The sequence below is a fragment of the Gigantopelta aegis genome, chromosome 6, assembly GCF_016097555.1.
Source record: "Gigantopelta aegis isolate Gae_Host chromosome 6, Gae_host_genome, whole genome shotgun sequence".
Classification (NCBI taxonomy): Eukaryota; Metazoa; Mollusca; class Gastropoda; order Neomphalida; family Peltospiridae; genus Gigantopelta; species Gigantopelta aegis.
Genome location: NC_054704.1, coordinates 69,937,362 through 69,964,041, shown reverse-complemented (window position 1 = coordinate 69,964,041; position 26,680 = coordinate 69,937,362). Strand labels below are relative to the sequence as shown.

General features: G+C 36.5%; 1 protein-coding gene across 5 annotated transcripts in view; it reads left to right on the top strand.

The window, feature by feature from the left end:
* LOC121376115 (alpha-1,3-mannosyl-glycoprotein 4-beta-N-acetylglucosaminyltransferase B-like) overlaps positions 1-25,810 on the top strand; it is a 28,078-nt gene extending 2,268 nt beyond the window's left edge. For 3 of the 5 annotated variants that reach the window (XM_041503915.1, XM_041503914.1, XM_041503916.1), the window contains exons 2-12: positions 850-1,024; positions 3,099-3,270; positions 4,841-4,989; positions 6,137-6,270; positions 7,752-7,801; positions 9,113-9,226; positions 10,238-10,313; positions 18,178-18,292; positions 20,423-20,553; positions 22,850-22,957; positions 24,501-25,810. In XM_041503915.1, coding sequence (XP_041359849.1) covers positions 850-1,024; positions 3,099-3,270; positions 4,841-4,989; positions 6,137-6,270; positions 7,752-7,801; positions 9,113-9,226; positions 10,238-10,313; positions 18,178-18,292; positions 20,423-20,553; positions 22,850-22,957; positions 24,501-24,569 — 1,293 coding nt within the window. In that variant the 3' untranslated portion in view covers positions 24,570-25,810. Of the gene's footprint in view, positions 1-675; positions 1,025-3,098; positions 3,271-4,840; positions 4,990-6,136; positions 6,271-7,751; positions 7,802-9,112; positions 9,227-10,237; positions 10,314-18,177; positions 18,293-20,422; positions 20,554-22,849; positions 22,958-24,500 lie in introns of those variants that run through there. The other 2 variants (XM_041503913.1, XM_041503917.1) reach the window with 2 other exon arrangements.
* Positions 25,811-26,680: the final 870 nt, after the last annotated feature.

The following is a 26,680-nucleotide window of genomic DNA, read 5'->3' as shown; positions in this document are numbered from 1 at the left end:
TTGTTCCAGTCAGTGCACTATGGGGATCAATCCTCGTCAGTGGACCCACTTCGCTATTTTTCGTTCCAGCCAGTGCACCATGATTGGTGTATATTAAAGGCTGTGGTATGTGTTGTCCTGTCTGTGGGAAGGTGCATATAAAAGATCCTTTGCTGCATTAGGAAAAATGTAGCGGGTGTCCTCCAATGACTACGTGTCAGAATTACCGAATGTTTGACATCCAAGAGCCGAAGACGAATTAATCAGTGTGCTCCAGTGGTGCCGTTAAACAAAACAAACTTTAACTTTAAACAAGACAGTGTTCAACAAATGTTCGAGAAAGCTACAAGTCCTCGCAGAAGCTTGGGCTATTACCCTATGTATTATAGTAATACAAGTGAAGGAAGGAAATGGTTTATTTAATGACGCACACAACACATTTTATTTACGGTTATATGGTGTCAGTCATATGGTTAAGGACCACACAGATATTGAGGGAGGAAACCCGCTGTCGCCACTTCATGGACTACTAATTTCGATTAGCAGCAAGGGATCTTTTATATGTACCATCCCATAGACAGGATAGCACATACCACGGCCTTTGATATACCAGTCGTGGTGCACTGGCTGGAACGAGAAATAGCCCAATGGGCCCACCGACGGGGATTGATCCCAGACCAACCGCGCATCAAGCGAGTGCTTTACAACCTGGCTATATCCTATCCCTATAGTAATACAGTTGATTGCCGGGACCAAGGGCTAGTGGATTTGTCAAACCCTGAATAAAACAATTCAACTTCTTAAGTTTTACTTGTGGAAATGATGGTTTAGAATACATGTATTGAACATTGTTATATTTTGCACATGCAGATGATGCGGTGGAAAGTTCGGTGTTCATGCCTGTCCCTGTGTTCATCTTGTCTGAACACTGGAAGACACGTAGGCCGCAAATTGATGCGAATACGAGTTAAGCTGCGAAATCTCGTCCTGATGACATTCGTGTGCTTATCACCACTTATGTGGTTGTCACTGTTTTTAAAAGATGGTAAGTCATTTCCTTTTCACTTCTTGTACCAGGGACCGTACTTATAAACCGTACAGGGGTGGGAATTCTTCTCGGATCCGCAGTTTTCCTCTCGTGGAACATTGCGTTTCCTCGCATTTTAATCGTCCTTGCCCCTAGACCCCTCTAGATTTCCTCTTTTTTACAGTTCACCACCCCGGACCCCTCTAGATTTCCTCTTTTTTTTACAGTTCACCACCCTGGACCCCTCTAGGTTTACTCTTTTTTTACAATTCACCAATTCCCACCCCTAAACATAACAATCAAGTCTTGAGTCTAGACTAGTTAATTAAATGTTTTATGAGAACAAGCCAGAGATATGCATCTATAGTTCATCCCGTCCTCCTACAAAAATGTTTTTTTGAAAATAATTCCAGTCTGGTTTGACATCAGAAGAAAAGTAAATTTTAAAGTGTTTTGGAAATAAATTAAAAAATTTACTATTTTTGTATGCAATTTATAAAACAATCGGCTCAGAAATAAAGAGCTTGTAGTAAATTCCATAGTATGAACAAAGGCATTCGCTTTGGGAAACCGGCCTCGGTGGCGTCGTGGCAGGCCATCGGTCTACAGGCTGGTAGGTACTGGGTTCAGATCCCAGTCGAGGCATGGAATTTTTAATCCAGATACCAACTCCAAACCCTGAGTGAGTGCTCCGCAAGGCTCAATGGGTAGGTGTAAACCACTTGCACCGACCAGTGATCCATAACTGGTTCAACAAAGGCCATGGTTTGTGCTATCCTGCCTGTGGGAAGTGCAAATAAAAGATCCCTTGCTGCCTGTTGTAAGAGAGTAGCCTATGTGGCGACAGCGGGTTTCCTCTAAAAAAAAAATCTGTGTGGTCCTTAACCATATGTCTGACGCCATATAACCGTAAATAAAATGTGTTGAGTGCGTCGTTAAATAAAACATTTCTTTCTTTCGCTTAGGGAAGGACTATAGTTTGAAATAATCAGGGGGATAAGAAATAAAGAATCAAGGAGAAATAATAGGGTAGTTTCTCCAGCAAGTAGGCAAAAAAGCAATTTGTAAACTTTAATTAAAATGGTCCTTTTAATTTTCATGCCCCCTCCTTCCCCCCACCCTCCACTTGGTACTCTGTGTGGTCCTTGACCATATGTCTGACACCATATAACCGTATTTAAAATGTGTTGAGTGCGTCGTTAAATAAAACACTTCTTTCTTTCGCTTAGGGAAGGACTATAGTTTGAAATAATCAGGGGGATAAGAAATAAAGAATCAAGGAGAAATAATAGGGTAGTTTCTCCAGCAAGTAGGCAAAAAAGCAATTTGTAAACTTTAATTAAAATGGTCCTTTTAATTTTCATGCCCCCTCCTTCCCCCCACCCTCCACTTGGTACTCTGTGTGGTCCTTGACCATATGTCTGACACCATATAACCGTATTTAAAATGTGTTGAGTGCGTCGTTAAATAAAACACTTCTTTCTTTCGCTTTGGGAAGGACTATAGTTTGAAATAATCAGGGGGATAAGAAATAAAGAATCAAGGAGAAATAATAGGGTAGTTTCTCCAGCAAGTAGGCAAAAAAGCAATTTGTAAACTTTAATTAAAATGGCCCTTTTTAATTTTCATGCCCCCTCCTTCCCCCCACCCTCCACTTGGTACTCTGTGTGGTCCTTGACCATATGTCTGACACCATATAACCGTATTTAAAATGTGTTGAGTGTGACATAAAATAAAACATTCCTTCCTTTCTTCCACTAGATTCTCTCTTATATTGAAACTTGTTTGAATTAAAATTTAAAAAAAAATTGGTGATATCAAAACACTTATTCAGAGTAATAAAATGTATGCATAAATTAAAAAAGTGTTAACATTTAAATTATTGCAAAACATGGGAAATGCCCAACAATGTAGTTTTTTTTTTATTAGAATCTTTATCCTTTATAATCTTATTGAGCCATCTTTTGAAAAACAAGTTTCCAAAATCCAATGAAAATCTTTGTAACTTTTTCTGTGTTTTTCATTCATAAATTAAAAAATATATATAATTTTATATATTTAGATTTTACAATTAGATTTTTAATTTTTTTAGATTGTGAAAAATATAATGAAGTTTTAGAAAAGCGTTTTTCTGATATACGAAATCGCCTTCGTTATGCCGAGTCACTTAACAGGCAACGAGAAAATGACCTTTTCATTCTCAGAAACCAATTTTTTGACTTGGTATCAACCATGCACTCCAATGGAACAGTCCAACCAAACAGGTAAATTATTGGTACAAAGTATTAAATCATTTCTGTTTCTGTATATTTTAAAACTTCCTCTGCATCGTTCATAGATACAATTTAAATTTTGAGTAAAAGTCAGTATCTATCTGTGATATTTGTATTTTTGCACAGTTCTTTACACTGTTTTTATTTAAAACTTGAATTTTTATATTGATGTTTATCATCACTTTATTTGTTTGCATTACCATAGTTTGACACCCAATAGCTGATGTATTTTTTGTGCTGGGGTGTCGTTAAACATTCATTCATTCATTCATTCATTCGTTCATAACAATGTAATATTATACAAATGTTTATGTGAATTAACATTTTTACAGCAGATTATTGGATGGAAACTAAGTTGATTTTTTCTCTAAATGCTTAAATATTACAAATAAATTCAACATAGCAACAGCTTTAATAGTTTTAGGTAGTGATCTTCCGATTGATCAATCATAATTAAACAATTTCCAGTTTGCTCTAACAATGTGATGATTGATTATAAAAATTCATACTCGATCGTATTGGAAAGTGTTAACTGTAACTGTAAACTCCAGTTCAGATGATGGAATTGATGTAAATATGTTGGCTTTGGTGTTTGTTTTCACCATTTAGTATACGTTTATATTGTACATCTATTTTAATCTGTATATTTGAAAAGAAAAGGAATATTCGTTTAACAGCATTTCATCCCATGGATTTTTAAACTATAGCTATTTGGGCAAGAAAGAGAGGAAACCCATTTCCTCGATATAGATTACTGTCAAAACGTGGCAAAGAACCTTTTATGTGCTCTTGCCATAGACAGGACAGTACATACCTTGCCCGTTGATGTATCACTTGTGGACTATGGTTGAGATGAGGGGGGAAATAAAGTCAATCGTTGGCAAGCAAACGTATGGCTCATTGCCCCACAGGGTCTAGCTCAGTAGGTAGAGTGCTTGCTCGAGGGGTTTCGTTTGGAGGATCGAACCACCTCGTTGTACCCATTCTCTGATTGGGGTGGGGGAACATAACCCAGTGGTAAAGCGCTCATTTGGTTTGGGATCGATCCCCGTCGGTGGGCCCATTGGGCTATTTCTTGTTCCAGCCAGTGCACCACGATTGGTATATCAAAGGCTGTGGTATGTGCTGTCCTGTCTGGGACGGTGCATATAAAAGATCCCTGCTACTATATGTAAAAATTACCAAATGTTTGACATCCAATAGCTGATGATTAATAAATCAATGCTCTAGTGGTGTCGTTAAACAAAACAAACAAACCATTCTCTGATTGGATGTTTTCACCCATTCCAACCAGTGCTCCATGACTGGTATATCAAAGGCTATGGTAGGTACTGTCTGTGGAAAAAAATGTAGTGGGTTTCCTTTGAAGACTGTGTCAGAATTACCAAATGTTTAACATCCAATAGGAGATGGGTTTAATAAATCAGTATACTCTAGTGGTGTCGTTAAACAAAAAAACCTTTTAATATCTTAAATGACTGTCGTAGGATGGCTTTATACTGATATGTTATTAATTAAAGAAAATTACTGAAACTTACAGTGTAACTGAATTCTGTTGCAGGATGTTACTAGATGTCATGATGTCGAATACGAAACAATATATGAGTAGTCTGGTCCACTTCCCTAGTGTGTTGACCCACTTACCTCACCTGACAGGCCACCCAGAGCACATGAAACCTGCATTCAACATTTCGAAAAATAGACATGGAGGTACAAGTCTCTTCTTTGGTCTAATTCATTTATGGGTTCACAGGGAGGGTGCTGGATATGTGAAGCACTCTCTGAATTTTGAAGTGCCCGCAAAAATCCAGTGTTTTGAAGATGAATGTAGAGGTGGGACGTAGCCCAGTGTAAAGCGCTAGCTTGATGTGCGTTCAGTTTGGGATCGATCCATATTGGGCTATTTCTCATTCCAGCCAGTGCACCACGACTGGTATATCAAAGGTCGTGGTATGTTCTGTCCTGCCTGTGGGATGGTGCATATGAAAGATCCCTTTCTACTAATGGAAAAATGTTGTGGGTTTCCTCTTTAAGACTAAATGTGAAAATGATCAAATACCCGATGTTTAATAACAATATCCTAGTGACGTTCGTTAAACAAAACGAACTTTAAACTTTATAACGGCAACAAACTCAGGACTGTCCTTTTAAGTGCAGTATGTGTAATATCTCGGTCGGCTTGGTGTTTATAGAAAAGACTGTCATATATCAGTTGATTCATAAACATGTCTCACTTCATTAAATCAATAGCAAAAAATGTATTTAACACAGAATATTGAATATTTACACGAAACTACAGCATGTTTTTGCTCCAAAAGGGAACTGATGAATTGACATATTAGTTTTAAACCCATAACAACTCGCTTAAATAAAAATGTTTAAAAAAAAGAAATCTGTGTAAATAAAAAGGTTTCTTTACAAATTACAGGTATGGGTTTAAAACGCCACAATATGTTTTTAACAGACTATAGTTTATTACAATGGTAAAAGTATTACTTTAATACACGGCTTACTTTTAAAACGATGGTTTGTTATTTGACTGGTGTCAGTGGTGTAATGGTCAAGCCACCAGACTTAAGGCTGGTAGGTACTGGGTTTGCGTCCCAGTACCGTCTCGCACTCATGACTTGCTTCTTACTAACCACTACCAAACTAACTACTAACCAGATAGCTGAGATGTGTGCCCAAGATAGCTTGCTTGAATCTTAGTGGATATAAGCATGGAAATAAGTATTTATAAACAAACAAGAATGTGTTATTTAGTGTCAGTATGACTTATAAATTGAAATACAGATGCTTTATGTAATGTTGAAGGGTTTATTTTGTCATCACTGTTTTCTCATAATTGTTCTTCCAGTGTCCATTGTGATGGGTGTGCCGACAATAAAACGTGAAAAGATCAGCTACTTGACTGAAACTCTGCGCTCGTTAATTGATGAACTTAGTGCCGAAGAAAAAGAAGATTGTCTCATTGTTCTCTTCATTGCAGAGGTCATTAACCATTCTAAGGGCTCAAACTTAAGGATGGCACAAGATATAAATTGCCATAGGTAGAGAGCATAACCGATGACATTTTTGTGCCATTGATAAAGCTCATCAACAACGGCAAAATGTATACACCCGGTGTACGTAATCTGCCAGTATTTAACATTTAAAATATGTCTACATACAGCAAAATAACCTTTCAGTCATGTTTATTTGCTGCAAATGTCACCTTTTAATAAACTGCCAAAGTCGGGCTCAAAATTGCCATCGGTGGGCGGTTTCACCCACAGCAATTATTTAAAAATGGCTGTTGGAGACAAATTTTTAAATTTGAGCCAGCATTCTTATATGATGCAAAAAGAGCAGTGCAAAGGTCATAATTAACCTTATTTATATCACAAACAGGTCATTGCAAAGGTCATTAACCGTATATCACAAACACCATTTGCAGAGGTTATTAACTTTTTTCAAATGTGCATGATACAAACAACCCATTGCAGAGGTCTTAAACTTTCTGATATCAAATTAAAAACACTTCACTGCAGACAATATTAACCTTTCTTAAATTAAGCAAACAGGGCTGGAATTTAACAGCGGCCATGCTGCAAATTGCCATAATGCCCTAGTCATATGCCTCAATGCCATCAAAATTAAACATAGTCTCACAGCCTTAATTTGCATGGTACTATCTAACTGGTCATCATACTCAAATATAACTCCTGCAACTTGTTTTATTACGAAAACATAAAACCCCTCACACTTCTTTATTTTAAATGGTTGCTGTTGTGTTATATGTATTAAGACACTTGTAAATTGTTTCGTTTGCCATGTAATAAATTGTCCTGCTTTCTGGCTGTAATGCCTTCAAAAATCTCTATTGGTCTAGGCTAAATGGCCTTGCCCTCTATGGTATACGCAAAAATGTTCACAAATAAAATATACCGTGAAATCGCGAACATGTTGACAGCACCACGAATTTACTGTATCACATGTGCGTGTTCCATCGATAACATGTCTTATCAGACATACATACAACATTGACGTCTCGCTGACAGCGTGGTAACATGTCCCAAGTGTGTGCGTGAAATCCTCATTGAAAAGAGTTTGGCAAATGAAATATGAGTAATTTTGATTTTATTATCGGGGAACACAGTCGCAAAAATAATTCCTCACGAAAATGAAAAATGAAAGCCCGATCGCGAATTATTTTAGCTGCGAAAATATTTGCGTATACGGTAATTTGCCAAATTTGAGGCCTGTGCAAACCAATCATTGCAGAGGTTATTAATCTTTCTTTATATCGCAGAAGCACTTTGTTGCAAGGTCGGACTTTTTTTGTTCCCCATTGTTTTCACCGTATTTGAATGAAGGTGTAAATAATGAAACCTGGTTAAATCATGGATTTTGTTTTTACTCACAAAACTTGACCAAAATGTATAGAATTTGTATGTGAACAATTATTTGTCAATTTGATATTTTTCTTGCAGCCATGGGACCTCCATTATGTGAAGGATCTCGGTTACAAAGTCCACAGTCTGTAAGTCCAACATCTGTATTATGTCGGGGCGGGACATGGCCCAGTGGTAAAACGCTCGCCTAATGCACAGTTGCTCTAGGATCAATCCCCGTTGGTGGGCCCTTTGGGCTATTTCTCTTTCCAGCAAGTGCACCACAACTGGTATATCAAAGGCTGTGGTATGTTCTATCCTGTCTGTGGGATGGTGCATATAAAAGATTCCTTACTACTAATGGAAATTATGTTCTAATGTTAGTGCAGGTTTATGATGTCGTTATTTCAAAATTATGTTTTTGTAAAAATACAATAGCCATTGATTAATAATTCAGTGTGCACTAGTGGTGTCATGAAATAAAACAAACTTTAATACGTTTTTAACTGTTTTATGTCTTAATTAACACATCACATTTTGTTAAGGAAATGAATGAATGAATATAGAGTGATTGAATAAACGAAAGATTGTGTATGTTAGAAACACTTCTCTGTGAATGGAAGGATTAGCATTTCATTTCAACTTATTTTAGTGCTTATATCCAATTAAGGTTCAGGCACGCTGTCCTGGGCACACACCTCAGCTATCTGGGTTGTCTGTCCAGAACAGTGGGTTAGTTGTTAATTGTTAGTGGTTAGTGAGAAAGAAGAGGGTGTATAGTGGCCTGACTCCTACCTGTTAAGTCATTAAAACTCGCTCTGGGTGGGAGCCGGTACCGGGCTGCGAATCCTGTACCTACCAGCCTTATGTCCAATGACATAACCACGATGCCACTGAGGCTGGTAAGGATTATCTGTTGTGGATGACCTAAAATATATGTCTGTGAATAATTGGAGTGATCAGATGAATGAGTACTTCTTTTTTCTCATCTTATATTAAAGATGGTATTAGTTGTGTTTTCCTTAGCTTGTTTTAGCATGGTGTGCCTCAATAGCAAGTCTGTTTCAGTAATTAATTCTAAAATTGTTTTTTTTATATAAAACACTCAGAAATTTATTATTAATTAATAAAATAAACCTGTTATATATTTTATCCATTCATTTATTATAACAAGCATATTAATTACATTTGTTTTTATTTCCATTAATTATTTTTTTCTTTAATAAAAAAAAAAGTCCCCTGAAAATGGTAAAAATGCTCCAGAAGTGTTTAGTTTACCTTGCCTTGCCAAATTTCTAGGAAAAACACTAAAATGCATTGACATTGGTCATTTAGATTACAGCATTATATGATCAAATTATGTTCTAATGTTAGTGCAGGTTTATGATGTCGTTAGGCACTGTAAAGTTTCACTGACATCATCTGTACTGGTTATCATTTCACACCTTGTTGTGTTCCAGGTTTCGAGACCACATCCAGAGCGGTCTGCTAGAAGTGATTGCTCCACCTGCAGGTTTCTACCCTGATCTGGAGCACCTCAAGGAGAGTTTTGGAGATCCCATTGTCCGGGTCAGGTGATGGTCCTATATCAAAAATGACATGCAGTGTGGAAGACAAGACAAATGTTGATAAAAACATAAGATTTATAATAATGCTTCAGAAAATCAGGAATTGTTGATATACTGTAAAGCATAAAGTATTAGTAATCTTAAAATTTAGCGACATCCAAAAAGGTTACGTATTAGCAACACTTCAGGATTGTCTGTTATTTCTTTTACATTCATACTCATTCTTCTTTTCGTTCGCTTGTTGACTACAAGTCGAGGCCAGCAGTGACTATGAACGATACTTTTCTCTGTAGATCACTTCTTGTGCCGTACAGCTTCTTCTCGAGAGTTGTTGTAGTTTTCCAGGTAGTCTCCCTCAGCTGCTGTAGGTTTATGCAGTCTTGGATGCGTCCATATAATTCAATTTCAAACATACTTACTAATAATGACACTAAAAGTGCATGTTTTATTTTGAATTCTATTTTGATTCTAAATAATGCTCAATAAGACGAATACCATTGTAAAGTGACGTCATCAGGTATGACGTTCTCTGAAAATTTAATTCTTACATTCATCATGAAGTGAATAAACTTGTGTTGCTACTGCTGGACCAATGGGATGATGATAAATTGTAATGAATGTATAAAAAAAATTTAATTATAAAACTTTAGCGAGATCGTCATATCATACATTGAAAAAACATAAGCTTAAGTTGTAAGATCAGATCAAATTATAATAGTTTTGATTTTTCGATGTTATGCAGCTTACAGACAAATTAAATTTAGCCGAAAATTGCAGTAATGTTTCTGATTATTGAAGTTTGCTAACTCTTTGGTTTAATCAATAGCATGTAACCATTGTGTGTTCATTTAATCACCCAACAAAACAATTGCACAGAATGTCTCAGAACAGTGGTTGTACGTCTCTTTAAATTTAGCAACATGAATTATTAGCATCTTCAGTGCTTGAACTTAACAATGGCACCGACGGCAATTGCTGTGGTTGTAATATGAATTGCTGTTGTATTTTCTTCTTTAGGTGGAGAACAAAACAAACTCTTGATTACTCATTTTTGATGCTTCATGCTCAAAGTCGTGGATTGTATTATGTACAGGTAAGTTTTGAATTAACTTACAGATCATTAAAGCATGATGTGTTACACTTTGAAAGAGCATCTCCAGAAACTTGTGTAGTGGAATGTTACCTGCCAGTATGTTGTGGATTATAACACACACACACACACACACACACACACACACACACACACAGAGAGACAGAGAGAGACACAGACAGACAGACGGACAGTTCTACATCAGTGGCTGTTGGGTACAGCTTACAAGTTATTTCCAATGACCAAAAATCCACTAGATGCATTTTTAAGCAACAAATTATAAGATAAGATGTAACTAACCGTTTTAAGTGTAGTATTCTATTTGTTATATATCTTTTAAAATCAGGTTTTGCCTAGAAGAAATGTAAAATCTTTTCCAACTAAAACTTATTTACTGCACTTAGTATTAATTTGGTAGTATTAACTTCATTTGATGGTTTATTTGACATCTAGGTCATTACTAGGGTACAGCCAATCATTTGTCTTGAAGCAATCTCCAACATGTTCCCTGCAATGGGTGTTTAACAAACACATACACAGGGGTGGGTGTATGTCCAAACATCATGATGGGTGGTTGTACTGAAAAGCATTATGTAACACACTTTTTTTGTTACTAAAATATTTATATATATTTTATAAACGCTATGTCGCGGCGACAATGTTTAAAGTAGGTACATAGTAATAGCTAGATGTAAACACAAAATAATGAGATTAAATCGAGTTGAAATGTGTATCTGCGCTTCCCAAATTGCAGTTGCCAAAACAGTACATTAAAATTATATTACACTCATAGTATGACTTGTTTGTGAATGGAGGTGTCTCCAAGCATTACGTAATATTTTTGGGGATCGTATGGTCTAGCGTTAAAGGGGGGAGGGAGGGGGTCTGATTTTTGTCTAAAATAAGTGTTAATATTTGAATGGCCCCATACAAACACACACACACACACACACACACACACACACACACACATCAACACACACATTTTGTATACCACTCAAATGTAGTTTACTAAACACCGGTTTCTCACTCAGTTTGTGTTTTTACTGTAATGTTTGGTAATGTTATATTTTTAGTTCTGGATATCTTTGTTGTGGAAATGCAACTACTCTGATTACAAATGGTGGTAATTACATCACGTTGATGTCAAGATGTTTTACTATTTGTCACTGGGTTTGGTTTTTGTTTCTTTCATCAGAGGTGGATCCAGAGGGTGGACCAGGGGGACACGTCCCACCCCCCCAAAAAACTTCAAGTGATCTCCAAATGTTCAAGTGTTTTTGTTTGTATATACTACTCAAAAGAATTTAAGGGTCAGACGATATTTTCGACATTATTTTCTGAATGTCAATTATATTAGCTAGACCATAATGTCACGCATGGTATTGTTCCATTTTGACGAAAGTGGGTCTAAGCAACCCATAAATGAATTAAAATCCACTGTCATTGACACTGTCGACTAGTTCTAATGGCGAAAACATGCTTACATTTGCACGTAAATTAGGGCGAAAGCGAAAGGTCTGCTAAGTGCCCATAACTTGCTTTTTCACAAAGCTCTTCATTTGCACGCTTTGCACGTGTATTCCATGTTCCCAATGCTGAATTTCCGTATAATTGGAGCTTGCATTCGTGTACGGTGCACACTCCAAATTCGACAATGGTACGACTTCAACTGACTATCGAAGATCGAGGCAGGGCTATTGCTTGGCTTCAGGATGGCAATACGCAAAGAAATGTTGCTCTGAGACTTGGTGTCAGTCAGAGTGTCGTTGGCCGACTGTGGCAACGGTACCAAGCAACGAATTCTGTTCGAAATCGTCCACGTTCGGGAAGACCCCGAAGCACTACAAATAGAGAGGACTGCTACATCACCAACATGGCTCTACGTCAACGCACAACCACTGCACGCCGATTACGTGACAATCTGCGGACTGCGACTGGAACTCGAGTGTCTGATCAAACCATACGCAATCGTCTGAGAGCCAATAATCTACGCTGCCGTTGCCAGGCTGTTCGACCACCACTCCTACCACGTCACAGAACGGCCAGACGTCACTGGTGCACGCTTCATCTGCGGTGGCAACGTGTTCAGTGGGGTCGAGTGATGTTCACTGATGAGTCCAGGTTTAGTCTCCAGTTCAACGACGGTCGGGTTCGTGTCTACAGACGTCCTGGGGAGCGCTTCGCTGACGTTAACGTTAGACAACGTCACCGGTTCGGTGGTGGCAGCGTCATGGTGTGGGGTGGCATCTCTATCCACCACAGGACCCCCCTCTATGTGGTGGATGGCAATCTGAATGGAATCCGCTATCTGAATGAGATTATCCGGCCGTTGGTTCTCCCAGGCCTTCAGCAGATTGGCGGCGGGGCAGTTCTGCAGGATGACAATGCCAGACCCCACCTCGCCAGGGTGGTAACGGACTTTCTCAGACAACAAGGTATCGCCAGGATGGATTGGCCAGCATATTTGCCTGACTTGGCCCCAATAGAGAACGCCTGGGACGAATTAGGCAGGAGAGTTCGGGATAACCATGCCCCTCCGGCCAACCTTCATGATCTGGGTCAACTTCTTATGGCAGAGTGGCAGGCCATTCCCCAAGAGTTCTTCAGACGTCTGATCAACAGCATGAGGCAACGATGTGTCGAGTGTATTCGCGCCAGGGGTGGATTCACACACTATTAAACGAATGTTCTAATGTGTAAAATCCATGTTTGACAACCTTCAACTTTGACAGCATGTCATGTGATTTTCTTGTATACAGTGACGTTTATTTGTAGGTTTTTGTAAATATGGAACAATAAATAAAAAATTTGGTGTAGTTTACATCATCAATCTAATACACTCTGAAACTTATTTGGTTATAAATTTTTGACCCTTAAATTCTTTTGAGTAGTATATAAAAATTGTTTTGCACATAGGCATTTTTAGCTGCATGAAGTTAAGTTTTGCGTGTATGCGCAAGCTTGCAGATATGCGTCTGTGTTACCAAGTCTGATTGGAGTTTAATGTTCACCACATTGTTTAACGCGTGTAATAAGTGCCTTAATTTTGCGTGATCAAAATTGCATAATGATGGCCTAATAGTTTTTGCTTTGAAATTGTATAGATCTTCAAAAATACTAATGAACAATAGGCTCTGTCATTGTTATGTATATCTGCCCTACCCTAGACCAAGTTGTCCCTACAATAGTGCCCTTTAAAGTTATAATTATCAAGTGCTTTTTTGTATCGTTTTTATGTATAATTGCCCTACCTAGACCGAGACGTCCCTAGAATAGTACCTTTTAAAGTTTTAATTTACAAGTTCTTACAAGTGCCCCTTTGTATCGTTTTCATGTATATCTGCCCTACCTAGACGGAGCCGTCCCTAGAAAGTGCCCTTTAAAAAAAAGGCGATCAAAGTCAAATTACAATGAAATATGTGATAGTCATACTTATATATGAAGCAAAGTTGATTCTATGGCTTTTTCCCGGGTCCCCCTCACCCTTTCTCCTGCCCCTGGTAATTTCAACTGTGGTCAATGCTAAAATTCACGATTTAGTGATTGAGATCAAAGAGTAACAGGTTTGAACTCTTTTAAATAGTAATTTTTGGGGAACTGATCACTGTCTGAAAATGGGTAATTTTGCTATCAAGATGCCAAGAAGGAAAAACACGACATTCTTGGGTTATAATACTATGCAAAATAATACTTAAAATAGTTTTTAAATTGTTTAAAAATGGTTAATTTTGCGATTTAGATGCCAAGAAAAGGCGTTTAAAGCCATCCAGTTTTAAAAGTTTTTCGGGGGAGCATGCACCTGGACACCCCTGCACATCTCGGGTGCTGCATGCCCTCTGGCAAGTCACATCATACCATGCTTAACAACGACCCTGATCATTAGCCCACCCCACTTAAAAAAAAATACTCCGACGAGCCTGCAAAGTCGTATAATGATCTATATTAATGCAGCTAGTGGTCCAGAAAACCGCAGCTAGTGTACACTTCCGTTCGTATATACAAATGCATTCATATTAACTGAGTGGGCGGGACGTAGCCCAGTGGTAAAGCGCTCATTCGATGCGCGGTCAGTCTGAGATCGATCCCCGTTGGTGGACCCATTGGGCTATTTCTCGTTCCAGTCAGTGCTCCACAACTGGTGTAACAAAGGCCGTGATATGTACAACCCTGTCTGTGGGATGGTGCATATAAAAGATCCCTTGCTGCTAATCAAAAAGAGTAGCCCATGAAGTGGCGACAGCAGGTTTCCTCTCTCTATATCTGTGTGTCCTTAACCATATATCTGACGCCATATAACCGTAAATAAAATGTGTTGAGTACGTCGTTAAATAAAACATTTTCTTCCTTCCTTCATATTAACTGCAAATAGTAAAGCTTTTATTAAGATGCTCTTTTAACGAGTCAATGTGCCCCTTTTTTCTTGGTCCCCACCTCCTTAAAAATGTGTCCTGGATCCGCCCATGTTGATATTCTGTATGGTGGCATTAACAACTAATCTTCACATTTCTGTTTTAACGTGTGATCAGTAATTTCTGTGACTTGATTTAAAAAAAAAAATGTTTTGAAATAATACATTTATTATGATTTTAGCTACAGTTTATAAAAAAACATTGAGCAAGACATTAGATTAGAGTTTTTAATCTTAAATCTATATTTGATAACGGGAGTTACTGAAATAAGTACATGAATAGATAGTGAAATTTGTCTTACCTGTCACTATTGTTACATAATGTGCACATTCGATTTTCTACTGGGGTGTTGCTTCGGCAGCCTGTTTCGATTGGCAAGTAGTGGTTAGATGTTCTAAATTTTAGTAATATAGCCCAGGATTAAATATATTAAAAAAAATATCAAATCTAATGTTGTTTTTAAATATAGTGTAAGTTTTACCTCTTGATGATAAAGATACATCACTATTTCATTGTTGCAAATACTGGTCATTTTGTGTTAATTTAACTGGACCATTTTTATCCATTTATAACTACATTGTTGACCATTTTATGATGAAATTTTCAAGATTTTTTTGGTTTTCATATGCAATTAACCGATGCTTGTCTTTATAAAGCTATTCAAATATGCGACATAATTTGTATTGATTTAATGCTAAACGGTTCTGTGCAGCCAAATAATATCCAAATAACCAATTTATGCTATAAACCAATATGCAATAAAGTGGATTCGACTGTATATCCATTTATTTTACGGAAGAGTCGTGTAACATTAATGCAATAAAAACGATGATTTTGTTTGTTTACCAATTATGATCATATGGTCCAGAAACTTACAATTCTGTGTTAAATAAATAATTTAAGGGTGTATATACCACCAAATCAAATCCCATAGACGACACAGTAACATATGTGGCTAAAACTCCTACCTGCAGTGTATTAATCGATATATATACACCACAGATATAAACACTACCACCCCTCACCCTTAAAGTGAATCAGTAAAACTTGGGGGTCAAGCTGCTCATTTCAGAGATAACGGGTGGTGTTTGAGACTACCTTGAGTTTGAGTACTTTTGTTATAGGTACCCTAGACATTTCAAGCACAAGGCTACTTGACACAGTGGTACTAGATGAAATAAAATGGAAATACATGTTTTGCCCAGATGAAACACACTCTGTAGTATTAACTGCTTCATTAAAAGTTTGGTGCACCTCCAACTTTGACCCAGCTGGAAGTTATTTGGTTTAGTAGTACCTATAGGGGTCTTCTTCCTAGTTTTCCATATAACATTAATAGAGGGGTGCCTTTTTTAACTGGTAGGATGTGTCTTAAGACATTTATATGAATAATTTTAATAATATTGATGTTTTCGTAACCCCATATTTCACATCCGTATCAGAGAATCGGGAGTATTCTTTATTATACAGAAAAGTTATTGTCTTTAGATTTAGACGGAACAAAATACATTGCTTTTGTTGCATTTTGAGTTAGCTAGTTTGCTTGTATTAAATTTGTTTTGTTTGGTAAAAGTTAGACCTAGGTACATGTATTTATATTCTTTTAGAGCATATGATTTCCAAGTGTAAAATCTTAGTCAAAAATAGTCATTTCACGTGGCATTGAAAATTATTATTAGTTTTATTTGCGTTTACTTCGAGTTTCCATCTATTGCAGTATTGGGAATAGACATTTAGGGATAGTGTTTGTAAGTAGAATAAACCAATCAGAAATTATAATTTCAGACTTCATGGTGACAACTGTTATTGTTTACTTATTGTTGCCCCTGGTTACTTTTGATCTTTCAAAACTGAATACCTTGTTTTGTTTGTTTTTTATTTTGATGGTTTTTTTGTTTGTTTTTTGGTATTTTGTTGGTTTTTGTTTTTGTTTTGGTTGAGGGTATTGTGTTTTTGTGTATGTGTGTTGGTTTTTTATGTATTCTTAATGCTTATGTTTAAAGAACTGCTGATGAAAATGAGATGGAATTGGTAGTATTACAGGCATTGAAATAATTAAGTTGGGTGGGGGAAAATGGTCGTTCAGTTTACCAGGGGTTACCTCAAAATCTAATTAAACAAAAACTACACCACCTAACTTATGATCAGTTGTATGATACTCGGATATAATTATAATTATTATATATTATTATTATAATTATATTATATACATAGACGATGTGTGGTCGGTCAGGGATCGATCCCCGTCGGTGGGCCCATTGGGCTATTTCTCGTTCCAGCCAGTGCACCACGACTGGTATATCAAAGCCTGTGGTATGTACTACCCTGTCTGTAGGATGGTGCATATAAAAGATCCCTTGCTGCTAATTGAAAAGAGTAGCCCATGAAGTGGTGACAGCGGGTTTCCTCTCTCAATATCTGTATGGTCCTTTACCATATGTTTGACACCATATAACCGTAAATAAAATGTGTTCAGTGCATCGTTAAATAAAACATTTCTTTCTTTTGTCAACACATAGAACACAGTAATAAGAAGGAATAATAAAGTCTGACAGTTGTTCAACAAATCAGGGCCCTGAACTGCCAGTCGCCAGGTTGCCAAATGCGACCAAAGTCCCGTTTGGGTGACTTTAAATATTAAAAGTTAATGGTCATAGTCACTCCGAAAAATATTATTTTTTATTTGGGCGATCTTCTTTCTGTAACATATGAGCTACTGTTAATTTTTTTATTGCATATACATGTATTTATTCCACAAAATCTTGCTTGTAGTTGGTTTTGTAGACCAGGGGCCTAATTCACAAAGGTCTCTTAGGCTCTGTTAGGCAACACAGCATCCTCTTTGCAAGTCTTTTAGCATTGCACTGCGAGATTGCAAAGTTGCAAGAGTTTCAGTGGATTTGGCCCCAAATGTAGTTAGGAGTAGTTTTGATAAAACAAAGACTTCCTTATCCAGTTCGTAACCATCTCATTTCAATATCATGTATGTTGGTATCTTTGCTATCTAGAAGTGGTTCTTCATATCACTATTACTTTGTTGAAACTTTAATCATATGCTTACACGTACTTATGCTTACTTAAAAAAGGAAGATAATTAAAGTTTTTAAATTATTTAAAACAAACCTGAAATTTAAATATTCCGTGTTTGGTCTACCTAAAGTATATTTGGGCCACTGAATATGAAAATTTAGTGGCCCAGGAATTTTGTTTTGGGTCACCATACTTTTCTGACGAGTTTCGATCCCTGCAAATATTCTTCTAATCTCAAATTAAGGCTCAAGATTACATCAGTAAATTACTTTTTTCATTGTTAATAAATATAATCAAAATATTGATGTGTATGAAGCAGTCAGTTATCCTAAGAAATAGTTTTTGGTTTTTGGTTTTTAATATTTTTAATACAAAGATTTGACAATTTGTTTGTTAATTAAAATTATTTTATTTGTGCTTTACAGCTGGAGGATGATGTAATGGCCAAACCTGGATACCTGTCAGTCATGAAGTCATTTGCATATCAACAGAAAACAGATGATTGGATGTTGCTGGAGTTCTCTTCTCTTGGATTTATAGGTTATTTCTAACAATCATGGCTATTTCTGTTTTTAAAAAGTAACTTTCAAAGTTCAGTTATTTTGAAGTTTGGATAAATTGCAGTGTTCGACAAATCCATAAGTCCTCAATCCCGGCTATTGACTTTTTCGTCTGGGCTAGTGGAAATTATCAACTGTATTACTGTAAAACATAGGACACTACCAGACAGACAGACAGAGGCTAGTGGAAATTATCAACTGTATTACTGTAAAACATAGGACACTACCAGACAGACAGACAGAGGCTAGTGGAAATTATCAACTGTATTACTGTAAAACATAGGACACTACCAGACAGACAGACAGACAGACAGAGGCTAGTGGAAATTATCAACTGTATTACTGTAAAACATAGGACACTACCAGACAGACAGACAGAGGCTAGTGGAAATTATCAACTGTATTACTGTAAAACATAGGACACTACCAGACAGACAGACAGAGGCTAGTGGAAATTATCAACTGTATTACTGTAAAACATAGGACACTACCAGACAGACAGACAGAGGCTAGTGGAAATTATCAACTGTATTACTGTAAAACATAGGACACTACCAGACAGACAGACAGACAGACAGAGGCTAGTGGAAATTATCAACTGTATTACTGTAAAACATAGGACACTACCAGACAGACAGACAGAGGCTAGTGGAAATTATCAACTGTATTACTGTAAAACATAGGACACTACCAGACAGACAGACAGAGGATGTGAGTCAAGAAAGACAACTGTCTAGGAGAAGCTAACTCCAAAATCAAAACTGGGCAGGAGAGGCTCAGAATCCTAGAAAGAAAACTCTCCCAGGAGAAGGAATACTCCAAACTCAAACCATGTCCACTGAAGTCAGAGTACAGAAGCTATGTATAAATATTAGCATGGAAACTGAAAGGAAATGTCCTTAAATGCACCAAGCTCTATGATCATGATCATAGGACACTAGCCAAAGTGTCTATGAGGGCTAGTGACTTTGTCAAACATTTGTTGAACACTGAAATGTCTTGTGAGTGACACCACTAGAACACATTGATTGACTATTGGATGGCAAACATTTGTCGAACACTGAAATGTTTTGTTGAATGACACCACTAGAACACATTGATTGACTATTGGATGTCAAACATTTGTTGAACACTGAAATGTCTTGTGAATGACACCACTAGAACACATTGATTGACTATTGGATGGCAAACATTTGTCGAACACTGAAATGTTTTGTTGAATGACACCACTTGACTCATTGATTGACTATTGGATGTCAAACATTTGTTGAACACTGAAATGTCTTGTGAGTGACACCACTAGAACACATTGATTGACTATTGGATGTCAAACATTTGTTGAACACTGAAATGTCTTGTGAGTGACACCACTAGAACACATTGATTGACTATTGGATGGCAAACATTTGTCGAACACTGAAATGTTTTGTTGAATGACACCACTAGAACACATTGATTGACTATTGGATGTCAAACATTTGTCGAACACTGAAATGTTTTGTTGAATGACACCACTAGAACACATTGATTGACTATTGGATGTCAAACATTTGTTGAACACTGAAATGTCTTGTGAATGACACCACTAGAACACATTGATTGACTATTGGATGGCAAACATTTGTCGAACACTGAGATGTTTTGTTGAATGACACCACTTGACTCATTGATTGACTATTGGATGTCAAACATTTGTCGAACATTGAAATGTTTTGTTGAATGACACCACTTGACTCATTGATTGATTATTGGATGTCAAACATTTGTCGAACACTGAAATGTTTTGTTGAATGACACCACTTGACTCATTGATTGGCTATTGGATGTCAAACATTTGTCGAACACTGAAATGTTTTGTTGAATGACACCACTAGACTCATTGATTGACTATTGGATGTCAAACATTTGATAATTCAGACACATAGTCTTCAGAGGAAACCTGTTATATTGTTTTTCCATTAGCCCAGTATAGGATCTTTTATATGCAGACAGGACATGTACCACAGCTTTTGATATACCAGTTAATTTATGACTACTGTAATGTACTGTATATTAATTTTTAATTTAATAACACCTGATCATTCAGTGGTTTTAAAATGTGATATTTCAGGAAAGATGTTCAAATCCACTGATCTGTCGTTTGTTGTTGAGTTCTTCCTCATGTTCCATGCAGACAAACCCATCGACTGGCTACTAGATCACCTGCTCATGGTCAAAGTCTGTAACCCTGATAAGGATCAGGTATGTGCAGTCTTGTGTCTGCAATAATCGGCTACACAAAAAACCTCAAGTACAAACATGCACAGACACATAAACAGAAGAAGGAAGGAAACGTTTTATTTAACGACACACTCAACACATATTTTTTTAATTTACAGTTGTATGGCGTTGGACATATGGTTAAGGACCACACATATTGAGGGAGGAAACCCGCTGTCACCACTTCATGGGCTACTCTTTTTTTCGATTAGCAGCAAGGGATCTTTTATATGCACCATCCCACAGACAGAATAGTACATACCACAGCCTTTGTTACACCAGTTGTGGAGCACTGGTTGGAACGAGAAATAGTCCAATGGGCCCACCGATGGGAATCGATCCTAAATTGATCGCGCATCAGGCGAGCGCTGTACCACTGAGCTACGTCTCACCCCCCCAACACATAAACAGATTTATCCTATAACTTATCCATGATATCCATGTCATAAACCCATATGGTAATTTATTACCCATATAGTTCAACATAACCAAGTTAATAATAATCATACGAAGCACACGTGTAATAACAAGTGTAATGACGTAATTTTGGGAAGCGACGTCATAACATGACGTTGCTTCTCCAGTCCTAGCTCAGACTCTGCATTTGAAATATGACGTCATTTCGTCATCTCCTTCAAGTTATGGCTGAAACATTTTGAGTTGGGTCTTGTTATTCTTAAAGAAAACAACAATAATAATATGGATACTAAAGAAATTATAATAAAGGAATTATTACACTCACGTGTGAGTCGTACTGATTTTCAAGTACTGTGTACGAAACTCGTGTCAGGATTCATGTAATACAAAAATATGGGCGCAAAAATCCTACTTACAAAAAACTCGTTTCGTAAATAGGGAATACCGACTTTGGGCTATCCAACACAGTTGTTGTCGTCACAAGCTCGTATAATAATCTCTATTACCTCAGATATGGGCACTTGATCAGATGATTGTGAACGTGATCGTTACTCGCGTAGTTGCAAGTCCCAGTGATTATTATCTCGTCATGTGACTGATATACAAATATTCGTACGTTTTTGTAATACTAAGGCATACGTTGGGTTCAAATTTGATCAAGAATCAGTAATAAATGCAGCTGTATAACGTTCCGGTACTGTTAATAAATAAATATAGGTATTGCCGAATAATTCTGAATAGCTTCGTATAAAAAAACAACGAAGTTGCCTTATTTTTGGTGCATGCAGAATTTTAATGGTGCATGTAACTTTTTTTTTCAGCATGCACCTGGTGCGTGTAGATTTTTTTTTTCATTTCTAGCCCTGAACACACAAGCTCGTATAATAATCTCTATTTAGATCATCATGCAACCATACTTCCTGTGACTTGATAACCAATACTTGATAGTTCGAAGTGTTATTATGTTACTGCCTGATAACTCCCAAGTTGCTATGTACAGTATTATATTACCAGGAAATTAGTTGTGCGCATGATGGATGTTTGCTCAATTTTCAGTTAGGTTGTTTCCTCATTTTTCAAACATCCATTTACAGCAATAATTGTTGATCCGCATAAATAAATATAACATTTACACTTCCTGTAGCATAAAATTACCTCTTATTTTTCAATTCTCCATTATTTGCTCCCATTCAGAACTAACCAGCATTTTGAATTTAAATATTCTGAAACAAAAAAGCAAGTAGCTTTCTGAAAAGAATGTTTGCACTGGAACAACGTCTGACATCACAGTCACTAGCAACCAGCGATGTAGATCTTCACATCACATATAAACATGAGTTTATTTTCACAGAATTATGTACAAAAATTATTATATGACAGAATTATGTACAAAAATTGTAATGTCTATAACTTTTTGACTGGTTATGCAATTCCCAAGATGCTTTTGGGCACTTGCTATTATCCGACTTCCAGTAGTAGTTTCCACATGATAATACTAATAGTTTCTAGATACCACTTTTAACTTAAACATATTACAAAAATATAACTTCAAAGAGGTTGCATGATAAAAAAAATATCAAGTTACTACATGTTGATATCGTGGTTATTTGGCTTGCTAAAGCTCACCTGTTACAGTGTTATCTAAACCAGTGCTGTCAATGGATTGTTTGTTTACAAGCCAACAAGCTTTGTATACCTTAATTAGCGTAACATTTTTATAACATTTAGTTAAAATGCCTGATGTCAAACTAATTTGTGCTAATCGTGATGACGTCATATTATTGAGCTGGTGTATAAAATGTTATGGTTCTTTGTTATCAATTGTTGTCGGGTTTTTTTTACTGTTTGCATTTTGTTGTAGAAACACTGTCGTCACATGACACATGCAATCCGCAGAAGATTTAAGCCATCCCTGTTTCAACATATTGGTGTAACATCATCCCTCAAGGGTAAAATCCAGAGATTAAAGGTATGTTATATATATGTTTTTGTTTCTTTTGTCAGTATGGTTATTTGTAGTATGTTAATATTTCATTTCAACTTACTTCCGTGCTTATATCCAATTAAGGTTCAAGCACGCTGTCCTGAGCACACACCTCAGCTATCTGGGCTGTCTGTCCAGGACAGTGAGTTAGTTGTTAGTGAGAGAGAAGAGGGTGTAGTGGTCTTACACCTACCCATTGAGTCATAACTCGCTCTGGGTGGGAGCCGGTACCAGGCTGTGCACCTACCAGCCTTATGTCTGATGGCTTAACCACGACACCACCAAGGCTGGTGTATGTTAATAATAAAACATTGTTAGAGGTGTGTGCATTACGGTCCTTTTAATTTTTATTTATGACTCTCTTCATTCTTTTTGAGTGCTTGATCGATTTTTAAGTTTAGTGTCATGAGCAACTTTTGCATAGTTAATTTATTAAAGAGAGAAAGGAAATGTTTTATTTAACGACACACTCAACACATTTTATTTATGGTTATATGGTTAAGGACCACACAGATATTGATAGAGGAAACCCGCTGTCGCCACTTCATGGGCTACTCTTTTCCATTAGTAGCAGCATCCCACAGACAGGATAACACATACCATGGCCTTTGATATACCAGTCGTGATTAAAGAGAGATGGATGCAACATATATTACCTCATCTTATCAGTTTAGCTAATCTCATGATTAAAACATAGCTTTTTAAGAGTGCTGTCTCGTTTAAAAAATGTTCACCTCAATCAACAACACACTGTTTAAATATTTTTAGCTGAGCCTGTAGGAAGAAGTGTTAATCCGATTTGTTTTTTAGTTATTTTTCACTCCAAATTAAAGTTCTTGATTGTGTTACGTTTTATAACTTAATGACATAATGAATACAAAAATAAACATATAATAAATAAAACGTTCATACTAATGTACAGATTAATGGTGGAAAGCGATTTAAATATTTAAAATTTAAACACATCACAATTCTACTTGTACAGCAGTTAAAATTGGCTGAAATTCCTGCCAAATATTTGGTCTGGTAACCTATAAATTGTGCTGGCCTGAATCAGAACATGCCGGATCAAATATGATTCACTCATTCAAATGTGGGGCGGGACGTAGCCCAGTGGTAAAGCACTCGCTTGATGCATGGTCGGTTTGGGATCGATCCCTGTCAGCGGGCCCATTGGGGTATTTCTCGTTCCAGGCAGTGCACCACGACTGGTATATTAAAGGCAGTGGTATGTGCTATCCTGTCTGTGGGAAGTGCATATAAAAAATCCCTTGCTGCATTATAAAAAAACGTAGCGGGTTTCCTCTGCTGACTACGAGTCAGAATTACCAAATGCTTGACATCCAATAGCCGTTGATTAATTAATCAATGTGCTCCAGTTGTGTCGTTAAACAAACTTTAACAATCATATGTGTGAATATAAAGATAAAATGATTACTGGTCTTACAGGATTATCCTGAACGTGAAGAGATGATGTCTGAATAATATTGAATACTTTATGATGTTTATTTTTTCTTATTCTTTTTAGGACAAAGATTTTGGAAAGATGGAACCAGCAACTCTGTCCACCTCACTGTGTGAATGTGCTGATGATTAATTTAATTAAGTTCGGTGAATGTATGATAACTAATTTTAGTGGAAGTGAATGAATGATAACTAATTTTAATTTTGGTCAATGTGTGACTAATAATTTTAGTTCCGGTGAATGTATAATGGATATTTTTAGTTAGGTGAAAATGTGATGAATCATTTTACCTCTAAATGTATGGAGGAAAAACATGTCAGTTTTTCAAATCACGGAGGTATATATTTATGTTACATTCCCAAACAAATACTTAATTGGAGAGGCATTTTATATTAGCCTACAGCATGTTTGCGAATCCACTTTATTTACTCAAAAGTATTGTTTAAAAAAAATACTTAACACAACATAGTCAAACGGTCAGCTACGCTTCAACAGTCTCTAATGTTGCTCACATTAGAATATCATCCATCCATCTGTAGTGTATAGTCCTTTGTCCCATCCACAATTCATTTTATTACCCATATGGTTAAACTTATCATGGTACATATCAAAGTGATACGTCCCACTAGAACGCCAAGTGGGACACAACACTTCGACGTCGTCGATTGGCACACTACAACCTTGCAGGAATGTCTAACTAAACGAGATGAGTGATATAAATTAAGATCGATTATGGGTAATAAATAGGATATTAAACTTGCTACCATTTCATGTCATGTTTATGTCTCGTGAAATAATTTTTACTCTCACTTGCTTAAGCTCGTGACAAATGAAAATGATTTCACTCGGGACATAAACATCATAGAAAACGGAAGCTCAATTAATATCCTGTAATTACATGTCTTGTCACCAAACCATACATTCATGTCTCACCATCCGATCATTTGCCTTTGATGGAAGTACATCACAATTATGATGTTTGATGGGAAATAAAAAATAAGATAAAACAAACCACCAGGAGCCTAATTCACTTAACTCTCGCAACTGTGATCTCGCAGTGCAATGCTAAAAGACTTGCAAAGAGGATGCTTTGTTGTCTAGCAGAGCCTAAGAGAGATTTCTGAATTAGGCCTCAGTTCTTTACCAGAAAGTTCATTAACACCAACTGGTTTTCCTTAGAATAATAATCTTTGCACACTCTTAGGCAAACATCATATATATGTAATATGCTCAAATAAAACGTATACAAATTTATCATATAATATCTTACATTTCCAGTGCAATCAAAGTATGTGATATTTTTCAGATCACACGGTAACACTCCATAATTGATATATGCATTCAGTCGTCATTCAAAAACATTTCAATAACAACCTTACACTGAAAGCTGTCCAGTATTCAGAAAATAAAAAACATGTTGGGCACTAGTTTATTTTTATGCAAGGACATCCAAAATGACGTCATTTAAGTTTGACGTCATTTCCATTCAAAAAGACACTGTGTCACATATTCTTACCTCATTTGAATATCAAGTAATGGCGGACTGGAATTAAAGTTGCGTGTACAGTTTACAAAAAAATGTATTAAGCTTGAGATTATATGATAAAGAGATTATTACCCTTGTGTCTTTCGGTATCGTCAATATCAATTGCCAGAGCCTTGCATAATACAAATTTTATTCCTAATATATGATACTGATGATACCGAAAAACACTCTGGTAATAACCTCTATTTATCACATAATAGGTAGCGAAACCAGTGTAATAAGTGGATGTGAGATTTTTCAGATCACATACTTTCAGAATTTGATAACTTTGCAAATTAGATGTAAATTAACCAGGTCACAGCTCTACATTTATTGATATGTAATGAAATGTACTACAGCAACACTCCACAATTGATGTATGTATTCGTAATCATCAAACAAAAAACATTTAACATTAAATTTACATTGACAGCTGTCCATTGTTCTAAAAACAAAAAATGCCAAGTCCTAGTTTATTTAAACTGATGTCATGCTAATTTGCGGTCATTCGCATTCAAAAAGACAATTTTACATCATTTTAATATCAATTGAATATCGAGTAATTGCTGACTGGAATTAAAAGCTGCATATTTTTTTAACAAAAATATGCTATATTAAGCTTAAAATTATATGATAAAGAGATTATTACCCTCATGTCAATATCATATACATGTATTGGGAATAAAAATGTATTATATTGACTTACCAAAAAACCCAT